General features: G+C 49.5%; 1 protein-coding gene across 7 annotated transcripts in view; it reads left to right on the forward strand.

The window, feature by feature from the left end:
• The window catches only part of thsd7aa (thrombospondin, type I, domain containing 7Aa), a 92,752-nt gene that overhangs the window by 36,992 nt on the left and 39,356 nt on the right, over positions 1-16,404 (forward strand). For 5 of the 7 annotated variants that reach the window (XR_006956002.1, XR_006956001.1, XR_006956003.1 and 2 more), the window contains exons 2-5: positions 7,848-8,727; positions 11,898-12,146; positions 12,241-12,273; positions 15,302-15,483. Coding sequence is in view for 4 of the 7 variants with exons in the window: in XM_047018786.1 (XP_046874742.1) it covers positions 7,848-8,727; positions 11,898-12,146; positions 12,241-12,273; positions 15,302-15,483 (1,344 nt within the window). In the remaining 3 variants the exon portion in view is untranslated. The remainder of the gene's footprint in view (positions 1-7,847; positions 8,728-11,897; positions 12,147-12,240; positions 12,274-15,301; positions 15,484-16,404) is intronic. The other 2 variants (XM_047018787.1, XM_047018785.1) reach the window with 1 other exon arrangement.

A 16,404-nucleotide genomic window follows, 5' to 3' on the forward strand; every position in this document is an offset into this window, starting at 1 on the left:
CCCAGACAGTCAGTCTGCCAGATAGGCAGCCAGCCAGTCAGCCAGCCAACCAACCAGTCTGCCAACCAGCCAGCCATACAGTCAGCCAGCTGGGGTAGGGACTGATAGAGCAGGTCCATTGTGTCTGACTGATCCAAGCTGCTGCTGTACTGCAGGGAACCAGAAGGGCGGTCACCAGTCCTACAGCCCAGCATGGGAGAGGGGCAGCAAGCAGCACGAACAACCAGCAGCATGGGTCATGGGTCTCTTTCAAGCGACAGGCCTCTGCTGTGAAGTGAGCTTATTCTAGCTAGCACATTCGATCCTATTTTAGAATATTCTAGCACATTCTAACATATAAAAAGTGGTAGAATACTGAATTGTGCTAAGTGACCTCCATGCATATATTGGGCAGCTTCTTTCTTATCATGGCATGGCAAATTACATCAAGGTTTGTTTTCCTTATTTAGTGACTTCAAAAGCACAATGTAAGGGATGCTTGTGTCTTTTGCAATGTGTGTGCTCATGTTTCTGTGCGTGGGAGCATTTGTGTGTGTGTGTGTGTGTGTGTGTAGATGGGACAGGAAGGGTTTGGCTGGGAGTTTGTAATGAATCCCCTTTGAAATCACTTGAGATAAATGTCCTCTTATCTCATCCTGTGTGCTCTTGCATATTCAGACTCATATTGGCTTCCTGTTTCCTGCTCCAATGGAGCAGTTGCTGGTTCTTACTCCACTGCATGGTGTTTGTGTGTAACGTCTGTATTGGTGAGATTGTTCTAAGCCATATACATAGTGCCCTGCAGTTCCCCGTGTACCTATGTGGAGCAGCTGGCTAGCCCCAGGCAGGGCGAGGACAGCCTGGCTCAGATGAAACGCCTGTCCCCTGCCTGCCTGCCTGCCTGGTGCAGCCAGCTGGGCACCGTGTCAAACGCTGAGCCGACTGGGCCTCTCCCAGTCCTCTCCCTCAGTGACACTCTTCCTACGGAGGAATGCGCCCACTGCCCTGGCCGCCGATGGAGCAGGTCAAAACGACATGGTTACGTGTGTAAGGGGCTCCCTGTGCGTGGGAGGCTCTGTGTGATTCTCCTCAGCAGGTGGGGCTGGGTGCTCTGGGAACGTGTTCAGATGTGGCAGGGGGTTTCCGGCATCTTAGGATGTGTCTGACAAGCAGCCGACTAATAAGATCCCGTTTTTTGTTGTTGTTGCTTCCATCTCAGCCATAACAAGCATCAGCAGCACTCTTTTCATGTGTCATATGTGCACGCACACCCACACACCCCCTCATACACACTCGTGCACGCTCAAACACACACACACACAAACACACACACACACAGAGAGAGAGTGGTGAATAATGAATGCTGTGCTGTGTGAGGTTGAGGCCTTGCAGCCTCTTACAGCGGGGTAACAAGTTCTCCATCACGCTCCCATTTCACCATGCGCGGTTGCCACGGTTCCCCGCAGATGTTCCCACCCAGCCGTTCCTCCCCCCTCCGGCATTGCGGGGAGGCTGCCGCTATTGTTCTGCTCAACAGCCTCTCTCCAGGCCATGATTTATACATGCAGACAATATGGTTCCTCTTGTTTGTTGATACTGTGCAGAGTGTCTCATTTTCCTTGCCTCGAACAGAACGCACTCAACCAAGCCCTGTTCCTCTCATACTGTACTCACATACACACGCATACATACACACGCATACACACACACACACACACACTCAAGCCCGGTATCCATTAACTTTTATTGCAGCACCTGATGTCAGGAAGTTGTCGCAGATCTTGGTTGACATTCAATGATACGCTTATGGGTGAACTACACATGTACTGTGCATCGTCAATCATCATTAGAAATGCCGGAACAAAGTTCATCCACTTAGTCATTAAATTGTACGGTGTGAAAGTTCACTGTGATGTGAGTAGGAGTTTTTGCCAATTACTGGCCCAACGCTTCCGTCTGCTAAACCAATGTGTAATCGCTAGTCCACATCAACCTGTAAGCAATGTGTCTTTATTTTCTGTGAAATATATTAGGCTGTAAACAGGCACTGAAAGCCTGCCGCCAGAACCTTCCAGAACTCAAAAGGTGGGGGTTGCTTCATTTCCCTTCTCAAAAATCTGTCTTTGATGTCCTAACCCCCACCCAAAAAAAAGACTTGAGAATATGGGTTAGGCCCTGGCTCCCCTCAAGTCTGTGTGATGGCAAACACTGAATAGACCTTCAGCAAAGCCTGTTTGCCGGCGCTATCCCAGGCAGACCAGCATGCAGAGAGCTCCTTTTAGGATGTGCTTAGGCACGGCGTTGTTAATGAGCCGTGTAATGGCCTTCCCTAAAAGAGAGAAGCCCCCTTTACTGACGGGCCTTCATGAAACATGCATGAGCAGTTTGAAACGCTGGTGGATCATGTCTCTTTCATGTCAACCAGATAAGCAGAGATGGCCTTCCATGCACTATCCTCTGAGAAAATGTAGTCTTAAGAAAAAAGATATATTGACACGTTTTGCTCAGTGTATTTTCTTGCCACAGCAGGGTACATTGTGAACCAGGCAAATTGTGGTTAGAACGTTCAACCGCCTGTGGGGCGTTTGGTTTAACCACACTTCCATTCCATGTTTTCAATCATTTTCTTAATCAGGGTCTGGGCCCAGAGAGCTGTCTCCCCCCCGCGCTGTCATCACAGCAACAGCAGCGGGGAGCTCGGAGTGACCTCCAGACAAAGGGAATGTGCCGTCCTGAAATTCACACACTGGCTGTCCTTTTGATCACGGCTACCGCTGATCAAAGTCCGGAGCCACTCAGCGTAGGGTCGACAACACCCCACATTACCTGACCTGGAAACACATTACTCACACAGGAGGGAGGAAAACAGAGAGGGATGTTGGGGGGAGGGGAGACGGAGATAGAGAGAGACAGGGAGGGAAAGGAATAGATAAAGAGACAAGCAGACAGACAGACAGACAGGCTGACAGACAGACGTGGTTCTCCATTAGTCGAAGCACTTTCCCCTCAGTCGGTCAGTCTGGGTTTTTTCCCAGATGGTTTTCCCTGGGGTGTGTGCAGCTGTTCAGTGCCACTGGACGTCTCGTGGCAGGCTCCCTTACCGACCCAGGGGGGGGGGGGGGGGGGTGGGCGTGTGCCCGCTAATAACATCGTTTGGCAGGTTCAGGTTTGCTTGACATGTTCTATTTCTACCATACGTTCTAGTTTTCCTCATGTTCTTGTTCTAGGACGTGTTCCAGCTCTATGAGATATTCTCCTTATTGGCTGTGGTGTATGGCTGAAGGAAGACATGGAGAAATGGGTTTTGATATTCCGTCTTTTGGGGGCGACAATTGGCAAGAGAGGATTTCTTCTTCCTGCGGAAGAAGTGTGTCTGAAGTAACAACCTGTCACGTCAGCTGTCACAGTCCCGAACACAGACACACTGATGTCCAGTGACATTCACTTACCTCTATCTCACCGCCCGACCCCCATGTGTCTGAGAGCCCAATATGACACAGGTCACCATGGCAGCCATGTTTGGGGATTTTGACCACAGAAAAGCACACCAAAGCTGAGAGGTCGAAAAACGAAACAACAAGAAACTTTAAAAACCACAAGCCGTGAGACCCATCAATGCTCACCATCGTTCTTGTGGTTCTATTCTCCAGATCGGAGGCTTCCCCTTCGCTCTGGAATGGAAATGTTGGCTGTGCGTGAGGACACCCAGTGGTTAATGGGGATTTCCTGACTTTTCTATGGTGCATGGATTCCACGCGTGTGTTTAACATGTGAATACAGATTGACTGCCTGCTGGTGGGCTTGTCTCCTCCGCCGGCCCGTCCAAACCCACTGGCGGGATGCTCGCCACACACTGCTTTCCATTTTCCTAGTAAATGCCAACGCCAATCCTCGACTTGGCACCATGGGAGATGGGAAGGGAGGGCCTGCGGGAACTGCGAGGGCGATGGCGAGGGTGGTGTGTGTGTGGGGGTGGTGTGTGTGTGTGTATGTGTGTGTTGGGGGGGGGGGGGGGGGTGCGGGGGGGGGGCGAGTTGTTGGATCTGAAAGAGCAATCCCATTATTGGTGCTGAAATTATTTCACACAGATCTCTTTTTTCTTTTTTTTGCTGGCAGGCTACAGCGCAGATAAGCCTCTGGAGAGAGAGAAACGGTCTCTCTCCCTCTCTTCCTCTCCTCTGCCATCCCCTCCCTTCTTTCTCTCCCCCTTCCTCCCTCTCTCTTTTTCTCCCTCCCTCCTAATCTCTCTCGGCCTCGCTCGCTCCCTGTCTCTCTCTTCCTCTGCTTCCCCCGGCCTTTTCCCTCTGCCTCCCGTGGCACCCATCAGGAAAGCCTCCACTCTGACAGCTATTAAATAGACCAGATCATCTTATCTGTGAAAACCGTGTGTTCCGACGTGGGCATGGCAGTACATCTCCAAAGCCAAAACATCAATAACTCCCCTCAAAGTGTGACCTTCTTCCTTCCGCTGATTTGCTGCTCTCAGAGGTGACAGGATGAGGATTAAAACGAATAAATAGTAGTTGATTATGAAACGGAATCGAATGTCCCGGAAAGGAGCATGTTCGAACAATGCTAGAGAGGAAGTATGTCATACTGAATCTACAGTGGTTCATCAAATGTGATGAAAAGCTGACTGACACATGGGAGTATGACAATATGATTTTGTGCATGAAGCCGACAAGTACAGTGTATGGTTATGACGACGGTGTTTTTAAATGCGTTAATGGGCGAACGGGTGTTTTTCTCGTCAGTCTCGCCCTGTGTGGAAGGTTTGTATGCTGTGTGCAGTTAAAAGAAAGGGCAGATTGGGAGGACGATGCTCTGAGGTGGTTGATAGGCTGATTGAGGCCAGTCAGTACCAGTAGTCTTGGTGGTGAGTGGGGGAGATGAGTTTGCTAATAGAATCTCCTAGAGGAGCCCTGAGGCTGTGGATCATAAGACTGGGGCAGGGGGCCAATTATGGGCCAAGGAGAGACAGTCTCTCTCTCTTTTCTTCCCCTCTTCATCTCTCCCTCTCCCTTTGCCTTTCTCCTTCTCCTCCCTGCCTCTCCTCCCTCCCTAGCCCCAATCCTTTGTTTCTTTTTCTCCCCCTCTGTCTCTCTTACCCCCCCCCCTCCACTTACTGCCCCCATCCCCTCTCTCTCTCAACAGCAGCCTCTGTGACTAAACCCAAATGCCAACCATCCCCCAGCTCCCCTGCCCTTCATCTCCTCTTGGTTCTCTCTCTCTCTCTCTCTCTCTCTCTCTCTCTCTCTCTCTCTCTCTCTCTCTCTCTCTCTCTCTCTCTCTCTCTCTCTCTCTCCCTCTCTCTCTCTCTCTCTCTCTCTCTCTCTCTCTCTCTCTCTCTGTCCCCCTCTCTCTCTCTCTCTCTCTCTCTCTCTCTCTCTCTCTCTCTCTCTCCCTCTCTCTCTCTCTTTCTCTACCTCTTACTCTCTGTAACTGGTTCATTATTAGTACGAGTGGTGGCACCCCTGGGGTTGGTGCTGGGAGGGGGAGACAGGGGGGGGGGGAGACAGGGGGGAGCCATGTGTCACACCCCTCACTCCTTCACGACGGCCCTCACTGCCTCCTGGCTTCACTCGGTGGGTGACGGAGGACGCATGCCCATTTGAACAGCCACACGGCACCACGCGCACACACAGACATCCAGACCCACTCACACACGCACATCCACCCACACCAGTGTCGCCCACTGACACGTTCATGAATGACGGGGAGCCCCTGCAGTGAGATGCTGAGGCTGTGAATGGGAGTGCTGTGTGCTGCCCCCTAGGGACTCTACCGCGGCGCTGCGGCTGTAAACCAGAGGGCCTCTTTGCGGCACAATCCGTGCTAGCGCCTCAACCAGCGGACATGCTAACAGCTCCCTCCACAGCCTGGCTGGCCTCTCTGTCTCTCCCTCCTCACTGAGAAAATCTATTCGCCAACAGTTTTCTTTCCTTCTCTTCCGCCATTGACCTCTCAATTTCCAGTCGCTGACACATATACAGATAGGCTGAGCGGCACACACACTTCCTGGTGTGTGTGTGTGTTCAGAGAGTAGCAGCCGGCGGGAGATACGTGCTCTGTGACCGCCTGCAAGTGGCCGTTCCGCTGTCTCCGGTGTCCGGGGCAGTTTCCTGAGAGCTCCATTGATCCGCATCGATTGGGCTTCTCCGGCTGCAGACGTGGGCTCATTCAGCTCGCTGGTTCATCCACTGACATTTTCATCGCCGTAACCTGGCTTAATTGAGGTGAGCCATAAAGCATGCTGCTTTAAAGTGCTCATGTAGCCCGTTCCTGGATATGCTAAATCACTCCCAGGATCAGGGCCTCTACTCTGGGCCGACAGATAGCTGTGCCATCAGGCCCGGAAGGAAATTACACTGTAGATTTTCAGGAAATCATATGGATGGTATAAAACTGGGGCTGTTTGTTCATGAGGAAGTTCCCATGGTGAACCTCAGGCTACCAGCCACACATTTGATTGACCCCATTGGCTCCATCTTTGCTGCATGTAGCACCCAGACACATGGAGAGGATACTCCTGGGAGTAGTGACAAACAATCTGCCCTGAATTTACTGTTTGCTCTCTATGAACATGAGAGTGTTTACAGATGACACAAACATACACATGCACACACAGGTTGACTCATTCAGGATGCATCCCTCAGCCTTATATTTCTCACTCTTTCTCACTCTCTCTTGCTTGTCATCTCTGGCTTTCTTTTGGCCCCTTTAAACCCCCTAGGCTCTTTTTCTTATTCCGAGAGTTGATCTTGTTTCCGCCGCTGGCTGGTTGGGCACAATGTAAGATAGGACACCAGAGACCAGAAAGAGAGCGAGAGAGAGAAATGAGAGAAGGAGGGAAACCATGGTATGGTTCACCAGGAGATAATTCCACTGACTGTGACCCACTTCTGTGATTCTGATTCTTCAGAGTGGCTATAAAACCTTCTCATCAGAAACAGGGGCAGGCCAGGGGTGGCTGGCTAGCCGCTAGCACAGCAGCACAGCAAGCAGCCGAAGCCATCACTACTGACAGTCCTGCTTGGCTACGCTATGTTGGTTCTTCATGCCTCTGTCTTTCTCCCTTTCTCTCTCTCTCTCTCTCTCTCTCTCTCTCTCTCTCTCTCTCTCTCTCTCTCTCTCTCTCTCTCTCTCTCTCTCTCTATCTCTAACTTCCTCCTTGGAACAAATTCAAATAAGAGCATGGAACAAGAAAGATTGTAATTGGTGTAGAATTGAATGGGATTCCATCTGTATGTTTTGGGTTGCACTGAGACACCGGAGGCTTGGGTACACAGTAATAGACCTGTCTACACACAAGAACACTGACATTTTCACAGTGCCTTTCATTTCCACGTTCCTGGGAGCATCGATCTCCATTCAATGTTTTTCTCAAGTATGAGATATGCTCCTACAGGATGTTTACCTTAACCTTAATGGCTCTGTCATAAATCCCGAGGAAGTGCAATCAGAAAAATCGAGTGGGTGTGATTTAGTGACAAATCTGTTTGTCACGAAGGTATTACTCAAGACGCACTTAGATTAGGTTTGGCACCTCTTAAATGCACTTTTGTATTTGGACCAATATTGTGAGCTGTGTTGTTCAATCATTTATTTCAGTGGTTTTAGGCAGGGATACACAAACATGATTAGATTTGGGTTTTGTTTTGTTGCATTCCTCTCCAACTTTCAATCAAAGTCAGCCACCCGAGTAGCAGCACTTAACCTAGATAGGAACACCACTGATAGTCATGATTGAAACTGACAGATGAGAAAATGGATACCCTATCATTTGAGTTAGCTTTGTCCTAAAGAAGTATTCCCTGTTTTGGACTTTTCCTGACCTCTCTCTCTCTCTTCCCCTCTGTTTCCTCCAGGCCCGTGGGGCCGGTGCATGGGCAGCGAGTGTGGTCCAGGGGGCAGGCAGAGTCGGGCGGTGTGGTGCGCCCACTCTGAGGGCTGGACCACGCTGCACACCAACTGTGACGAGGCGCTGCGCCCGGACAACCAGCAGAGCTGCTTCCACGTGTGCGACTGGCACAAAGAACTGTACGACTGGCAGCTGGGCGCCTGGAACCAGTGTGTCCCCGTGTCCATGCGCAGCCCGGGCGTCCAGCGGCCGGCCGTGTGCACGCGCGGGGAGGAGGGCATCCAGACCCGCGAGGTGGGCTGCGTCCAGAAAGCGGACGGGGTGCCTGCCGAGGACGCCATCTGTGAGTATTTTGAGCCCAAGCCCCGTCTGGAGCAAGCCTGCCTGATCCCCTGCCCGCGGGACTGCGTGGTGTCCCAGTTCACCCCCTGGAACGCCTGCTCCAAGACCTGCGGCACCGGCCTCCAGAACCGCATCCGCTTCGTCCTGGCTCCGCCCCTGTTCGGGGGCTCGGCCTGCCCCAACCTGACCGAGTTCCAGACGTGCCAGCCGGGGGCCTGTCAGGGCAAGGAGAGCCTCTACAGCCTCAGGGTGGGTTCCTGGGGGCTCTGCTCGGTGCCGCTGCAGCGCCAGGCCCGCCAGACGCCGGAGAAAGGCAAGAAGAGGCAGAAGAAGGCCAAAAACAAGGAGCGGGTGAGAGAGAAGGTGAGGGAGAGGATGAGAGACAAAGGCAGGGTGAAGGACCCGGAAACCAGGGAGCTGATCAAGAAGAAGAGGATCCGGAATCGTCAGAACCGTCAGGGGGGGAAGTTCTGGGACCTGCAGGTGGGCTACCAGACCAGGGAGGTCACCTGTGTGCACAAGAGTGGAGACACCGAGGCCCTGAGGTGAGTTTGCCTCCCGCCCCTTCTGTACCCCAAGAATATCATCCATACTCATCCGTTCCTCCCTGGTGTCTCTAATCTCATTTTCAATGTTATACTGGCTCCCCATGGAGACTGAAGTGTTGGAGAGATGTCTGTTCAAGTATATCATTTATCATGTGCCATGTGTGTGTGCATGCCTGTGTCTATGCATGTGTGTGTGTGTCTTTGCGCGCCCGCATGCGTACGTGCGTGAGGAAGAGACAGAGATTGTAGACTTAAATCTGAGGTCCCAAGACCCTGTTCTCTGAATTGGTGAATCTATTTCCACATTTCACACTTCCCAGAAGCCCTCAGCACACGATATTGTGTCACAGGCTGAGACTGAGCCGCAGTTTGAAGACATTTCCAGAGCCTGAAGTGTTTAGCTCTCTAACAGAGGCTGACACACGCAATGAACTCATCGCCCCACAATGCACTGCTAATGTGCCACGTTGAGTAACCAAGATGAGTGGATTCTGCCAAAGCTACAAGGCTGTGTTTTCTTCCACTGGGTTGTTTAAGGGAATTCAATTAAGACCGACAGTGTCTCATTGGAAGACAGTGTGGTGGCGTCGTCAAGTTTTATTTGATTTCAGACACGCTGTAATATTTTCGAAGTGCAATGTCACTGCAAATACTGGATGCTAGCTTGTTAACGACAAGCTGTTTCTGCTGGATGGCAGCTGAACATAGTGCTGGACATTGTCTTACGTAAAAATATTTTTCTTGAAAAAGAATGAGAGCAAAATACAGTCCATAACTACTCTGTCTTGTAATCATTCTTGGTACATAATCTAGTTGGAAAAATCTCATTTTGGATATATACTAAAAAGGAGTGTAATTATTACTGCTGTCAACTGTTATGCCCCAAAGCGTTACCCCAACTTATGGCTGTGAGCTCCAAACATCACTGTCTATCCTGGCACTATCCTTAAAGGATTGGCAAAACTCTGCGTTTGGAAAAGTGTCAGCAGTAACACATGTCCTGAGGCGTATTAATATTAATCTCATGACTTGTTTACTCTTAGTATTGAAATATTCATGCCTCTCCTGCAACCTCCCAAAAACTTTTCAGAAACTAGAGCATAGTTTCTCTCTGAGGTGAACTACAAGCTCCGTCAATATTGCCTGCAGTGTTTTTCTTGAACATTTTTATATTCTGCATACATTTAGATAAATTCGGTTCAAATTCAAACTGGGTTGGCAGGGGGGGGGGGGGGGGGGGGGGAAGTGTTTTCCAATTTTGTTCTCCACCATTTGATTTACAATATGAGGCCTTGAAGTATGACTTTACGACATCTGATAGGATCCTGACACTCATTATTGCAATGTGAATGTCAAGGTCGTTTGTCCAGTGAACTTTAGTATGTCTGCGCGAATGACCTACACGACTGTAGTTGTCCCTAATTTATCTCTGATTATGTCATATTTAACTGGCGTCACACTGCTATCACAGAGAAATACTGCATAACCATCATTCACCAGCTCATAATTCAGTCTGAAGCACCAATGCTCTTCCGCAATATACAGAGTAAGACCACTTACAATGCAACTGAACAAAACACAATTCTGACAAAGAAATGTGTGCGTGGATACAATTTCTTGAGAGACTTAAACTGATGACCTGAAAGGGAGTCAGCCAGTGCGGCTTTTCATTTTCATAATCACTCAGCTCTTTCACAGGGGCTAATTAGACATTCGCCCACATCTCCGTGGGAAGCTTCAACAATAACAGGGACGCCGGGAAAGAAAATGATGTCCATTTCAATTAAGACCAGTCCTGCGGCGTGTCTCTGTTTGACACCATCAGCAGCGCAGGCCGCGCTCTCTCCCTGTGAGCAAGGAGGAGGGGACGGCACCCTGTGCAGCCAGTGAGCGTGGTGGTTGTCAATGCATGTTTTATTAAGGAGTACCACCGATTCACATGTAGTGTCTAAAAGACATGTTCTTAGCAGGGATATAAAAAAAGCATGTTCTGAACAGTGTGTCCTCATTCTGTCTCAGCGGAAGCCTGGCTCTTTCAACATATATACTGTAGACTACCCCACTCTGCATGCTCTTCACCATACGTACATGCCTTTCATCTCAGATATGGGAGGAAATCCCCATTCAAGCTGAAATCATTCAAACTACAGCCTAACACCTATCGTCATGGTCCTCTCACCAATATACAGGAAATACACGATACTGGATAGTCATGATGTGATTCTGTAGAGGTCTGTAGCGATGCAGAGGCATCTGATTTGGGCTACTCAGAGACCGCCCAGATGTCTGTATCTCCCAAAGAGGCTTATCTGATACGAATGACGGCATCAGTGCCCAGCCAGGAGCTGTGTTTACTGTTTGAGGGCAGAATATGGGAGAATACATTCCTGACACACTTATTCAGTGTGTTTGAATGACTTAATTACATATCCAATTCTGACCTTTAGTGTCAAAAGCATTGTCAAGATAATAATAACACTTTATTTATATAAACAACAATCAATGCTCTCGGCTGGGGTTTGACAAGAGCAGATTCGGAGCTGTAACATAAATGTTTTTGTTGTTGGGGATAGGCTTATCTTTTCTCATGTGCCACATAAAAGGATCCTAAAAGATTGGTCTCTTGTTTAATTAGAACGTATGATTGAAAGTCTTTGATTATCTTAATTGAAAACGTTGAAACTAAGTGAAAGGCAACTGGCTCTAGGAAAAAACAAAAAACCTGGTGGGAAAATAGGTCATAGTGTAATCGGTGTTAAGATTTGTATCTGTCTGAAAGCTGCATAAATCCATAATCGTTTGTTTATACTGTCTCAGATCTAGGTTGCAGCCAAAGTCACTGTGATTCCGGTGCTCTCTGCCTTAGGGGGTCCTTTTAACTAATCTGGATAACAAAGGCTGAAGGCAGACTGAGAACCACTGGGACAGCAAGTGTTCGGTGTCTGAGAGAAAGCTCAGAGGGCCTCTTGGAGAACAACCAAACATTAAAGAACACATTCAGGGACATCATAGATGAACCTGTAGACCCATTCATAAGATTCACAAGATCACAATACAGATCCAGACAACCAGATATAGAGATCTGTTCTGCTCCAGTTGGTTAGGAGAGCTCCTCCTTTCATCTCCTCTCATCTCCTCTCCTCTCCTCTCTCCCCCTCTCCGTCCAGCCTGTGCTCACAAGACACGCTGCCGGTCACCTACCAGGCCTGCGTCATGACCAAGGACTGCGAGGTCAGCGAGTGGTCCGACTGGTCCGCCTGCTCCAAGGACTGCTACGATCTGAACGGGCCCAAGGGCGAGCGCGTGCGCAACCGACGCGTGCGCCAGTTCCCCGTCGGAGGAGGGGCGGAGTGTCCGGACGTGGAGGAGAAGGAGCCCTGCACCCCCCAGGGGGACGGGGTCCCGCCGTGCGTCGTGTGAGTACTTCCCACAGATGTCTCGACACCCTCGGATAGTTGTCCTCTTTAATAACAGTAGCTGATACATCTGAATGGTTGTTTCCTTTCGCAGGGTGCTTTACACCTTTCCTAAAGGTTATCGTTGGTAAGCTGGTTGTTTTTTGCTAAATAGCTTTGCTAACTTGTTTAATGACTTTGGCTACATTGCAAGAGACACTTGACCAGACAGGGTTGCTTGCCTGACCAGCACTAAACACACATGTACCTAAAGTGCTCTCTGGCTGCTAAGTGATTAAAGCCTGGTACCATGCTGACAGTGTGACCAACTCACACACACAATTACACACACACACACACACAATTATACACACACGCACACATACATTCACACACACTCAAACAGCTGTGTTAACAGTATGAGAAGGAAAATAACAACCCCATTACCGGGGGTGTGTGTAGGGTTCTTACACACACTATCCTGACTGTGTGTACAGTCAGACCAAAGAGGGAAACATGGGGGAAGAGATGGCGAGGAAGTGATCCGGTGTTTTGGCTCTGGGCCAGCCAGCCAGTCAGGATAAAGGGGGTGATGAATGGCCTGTGTCTGAGAGGGAGTCAATAGGCGTGCTGTCTAATCTGACCCCCTCCTGCTCCCCCCCCCCCTCTGCTACTGACGGGGCCTGTGATGCATCATCACTTCCCCCCCTGCCTCCACTGTGATGGCCTACCTGTCCCTCTCGTTGAAGACTGAAGTCGACTGTACCAACTAAAGAGAAAAGGGCTGTGACAGATATAATGTTGTAGACTGAAGCCACTGTTTGGCCTGTTTCTCTGCCCTGTTTCTGTGCTTCACTTCCTGTTTCTCTGCACTGTTTCTGTGTTTCACTTCCTGTTTTCTGCCCTGTTTCTGTGCTTAACTTCCTGTTTCTCTGCACTGTTTCTGTGCTTCACTTCCTGTTTCCCTGTCCTGTTTCTGTGCTTCACTCCCTGCCTTTTGTGCTCCCTTGATGAGCCTAATTTTCCTTTTGCACTCATCTCCTAACTGCTGAGACTCATGCAGGATTTCTGACCAAGAGCATCGTTATCGATGCCTCGGTGATGTTGTACCAGGCAGGCACAACATCCCCAAAGACCCCGAATGCATCATTGACGGCCAGGCCAGTATGCCATCTGCAACTGCCTTTGTTACTTTCACTTTTCTCTTTGATTTTCACCGAGAGAGACAGTGATGAGTGACTGACACGGTATAGTCATTTTAGTTAAGACAGCAGAACGTTCATATCTCTTTTCTCCCCCGTCTCAGTGAATGCCCTGTTCTTTCCCTATCAGGACACCTGGGATTCACTTGACGAATCACCTAACTTTGTATCGAATTGAAATGTTTGTGTACTATAAATTTGTAATCAGCATATTCTAAAACTCTTGCAAGGTATTGTGACCTTTTGATCCACTTTGGCATTATCAATTCTCCCCTAATTAAATTAGACTGAGCTGTTTGTGGTATAAACCATTTTTGTAAGACTACTTATCTTAACTACAATTTACTCAAATTGCACAAGTGTTGATTAATTAATTACTTTTGTATTGAATCTCTAAACACATGGGACATTGAGGCACCAAGTCCCAGGATAGAGCTGGATAAGAAACAGCTCAACCTCCAGAGGCTCTGCCCTAGCAGCTGGAAACAACATAACCACGTTACAGTTTATACGGTCTCAGTGATCAGAGGGTTGGTGGCTTACCAGGGTTTGGATGTATAGACTTAATCACAACAGTACATAAAGACGTTTCATACGATTGCATCTGGACTCAGCTTTATGCACATAAATAGACTCAATGTGAAACGTTGGTTGTAATAAGGAGACGGATTTTATGATCCTTAAATCAATGGTTGGTCACATAGACTGCAGTACATTAAGCAACATCACAGTGCAGATTCTGAATAGGACCAGCCTTGGTCTATGTGATTGAAGTGGAACCATGTGTTCCATTTACAGCTGGACTTTAATTGGCAATATCAGCCATTGTTGCACTGGTAGGAAGATAAATCAACTCAGGCAGCAAGCACCGGTCGTCTCGGTTTTAAAGAGAGCATGAAAAGAAGTGTGACCCCTGTGGCCATGACCCAGTCTATATTATTGAAGAATATCTCTTTTTAGAAGGTGTCCCCATCTGGGAGACTCAAAGCCCCATGATGCATTGGTGTCCCATGGGCCTCATTGTTGCGGTGCAGCGCTGTGGTGATAGAGAGAGAGAGAGAGAGAACCACAGTGCTCATGAATATGGAGCTCTTTCATTGCTGACCTCAAATTAATTCCATTATTGCCGTGGAGACAGAGGCAAGGGCCCTGCGTATTCTAACCCTTGGGGTGAAAAAATAGTGGCTGGATGAGCAGTGAAGCAGAGGCAGTTAGCCCTGTGACTAGCTCCTCCAGAGGACAGCCTGTAATCTCTGTGTAGCTGGAACAGGTGATTGTATCTATGGAGGATCATTTAGGTCATCGTGTTCTCAGAGGGAAAACCGGGACTATGGAAACTCCTGAGGCAAACAGTAGACGAAATGATAAGGACTGGTTGACGTCATCAAGCTTTTTCTAAGGACAAGTATAGATTAGGCTCTCAACAAATGCTTCCTCCAATACGGTTTGACTTGGCAGCACAGTCATCTCATTCAGGACTCTCCTTGCAGTGAGCCGTACAATATAGAATACAAATAAGACTTTAAGCAGGCTTTTCTCTGTGATTTGTTTATTTCCAGGAAATTAGGCAAGATGATGCAAAGTTTATTGCAGTGTTTTGTACTTCTTCAACTAAGCAAGCAATCCTCTTGGGGTGGGGAGCTAAATTAAAATGATGAACAAAAACTGTTTGTTATTTTTGCACCGGGAAATGAAACAGCATCTCAGCCAGGCCTAGCGTGGGAAAGTATAGCGATCTGCTCTATGGATGGCTCTCTACAAAACACGTCAAATCAATTGCATGTAGTAAAAATGCATGACCTTGTTCCACATAATGAAATGGGGCTTAATAATCAGTCGCCTTCTTAGAATGCACAGCTTTGGCTTGGCATCTGTCTGTGTAAAAGGCCCTGTTTCACTGGCTCGCCTGGAGGGAAGTCACATGTACAGTTTACCCTTTCTTAAAGGCGGCCTCTTGCCTCTCCTTCTCTGCAGGTACAACTGGAAGACCACGGAATGGAGCGAGTGCCGGGTGGACACGTTGCTAAGCCAACAGGACCGTCGCCGTGGCAACCAGACGGGGCTCTGCGGGGGCGGGGTCCAGAACCGCGAGGTGTACTGCGTCCAGGCCCCTTCCGACATGCCGTCCAACCTCAGCGCCCTCAAGAGCAAAGAAGGTAGTTTTCCCGGCAGGCATCAGCTCCATCCACACACCCACGCCTCCGTCAGCCCGGCTACATGCTCTTATTATACTCCCATCATTAGCCCGTTATCGCCAAGACAACGCAGCTAAATGACCTCGTCAGCACGATTGGCTTTCCTAGCAGACGCTCCCCACCCCCAGACAATGATTTATAAAGCATGTTCGTGCACACTCCGCTGAACCGGCAAAGACACACATCTGACGCTGCACATGTTTTGTCACACCTGTCAGGCCGGCTCCATGTCACGCCTGCAGAGCAGGGTTAGTTGAGGGTGGAAGTTGGCCAGCGTGTGGAGGGATCCCTGCTGCCGCCTCCACTCCTGCACCCCCACCCCACCCTCCCCCCAACCTGCTCCCCGTCCCCAGATCCCCTTCTCCAGCCCTGTGCACACTCTCACGGATGCTGATTCACCACGTATTGGCAGCCATGTGTGAAAGGGAAGAGAGAATTAGAGGGTTTTAAACTGGGCTGTACATCTGGAGACGGCCTGCAGGACTATGCTAATGCTTGTGAGCAAGTGCGAGAAAGAGAGAGGGACTGAGGAAGGGAGGGAGGGAGGGAAGGAAGGAAGGAGTAGGGAGGGAGGGAGGGAGGGAGGGAGGGAGGGAGGGAGGGAGGGAGGGAGGGAGGGAGGGAGGGAGGGAGGGAGGGAGGGAGGGAGGGAGGGAGAGTTGGGGGTGGAGTATGAGCGTTGAGTGAAGTGGTGGTCCTTTGCTGTGTGTGTAGAAGCGACTTGGCCTGGTGCTGTGCCCATGCTTATCCTGGGCTGATACACACACACACACACACACACACATGCACACACACACTCTCTCTGTCCATCTGGTCCGGGGGCTGGACTAGCCACTGCTCACAGAAATTATTCAAATGGCTGCAGCTGCTGCGAGCCAGCCG

Source organism: Hypomesus transpacificus, chromosome 4 (assembly GCF_021917145.1).
Source record: "Hypomesus transpacificus isolate Combined female chromosome 4, fHypTra1, whole genome shotgun sequence".
Classification (NCBI taxonomy): Eukaryota; Metazoa; Chordata; class Actinopteri; order Osmeriformes; family Osmeridae; genus Hypomesus; species Hypomesus transpacificus.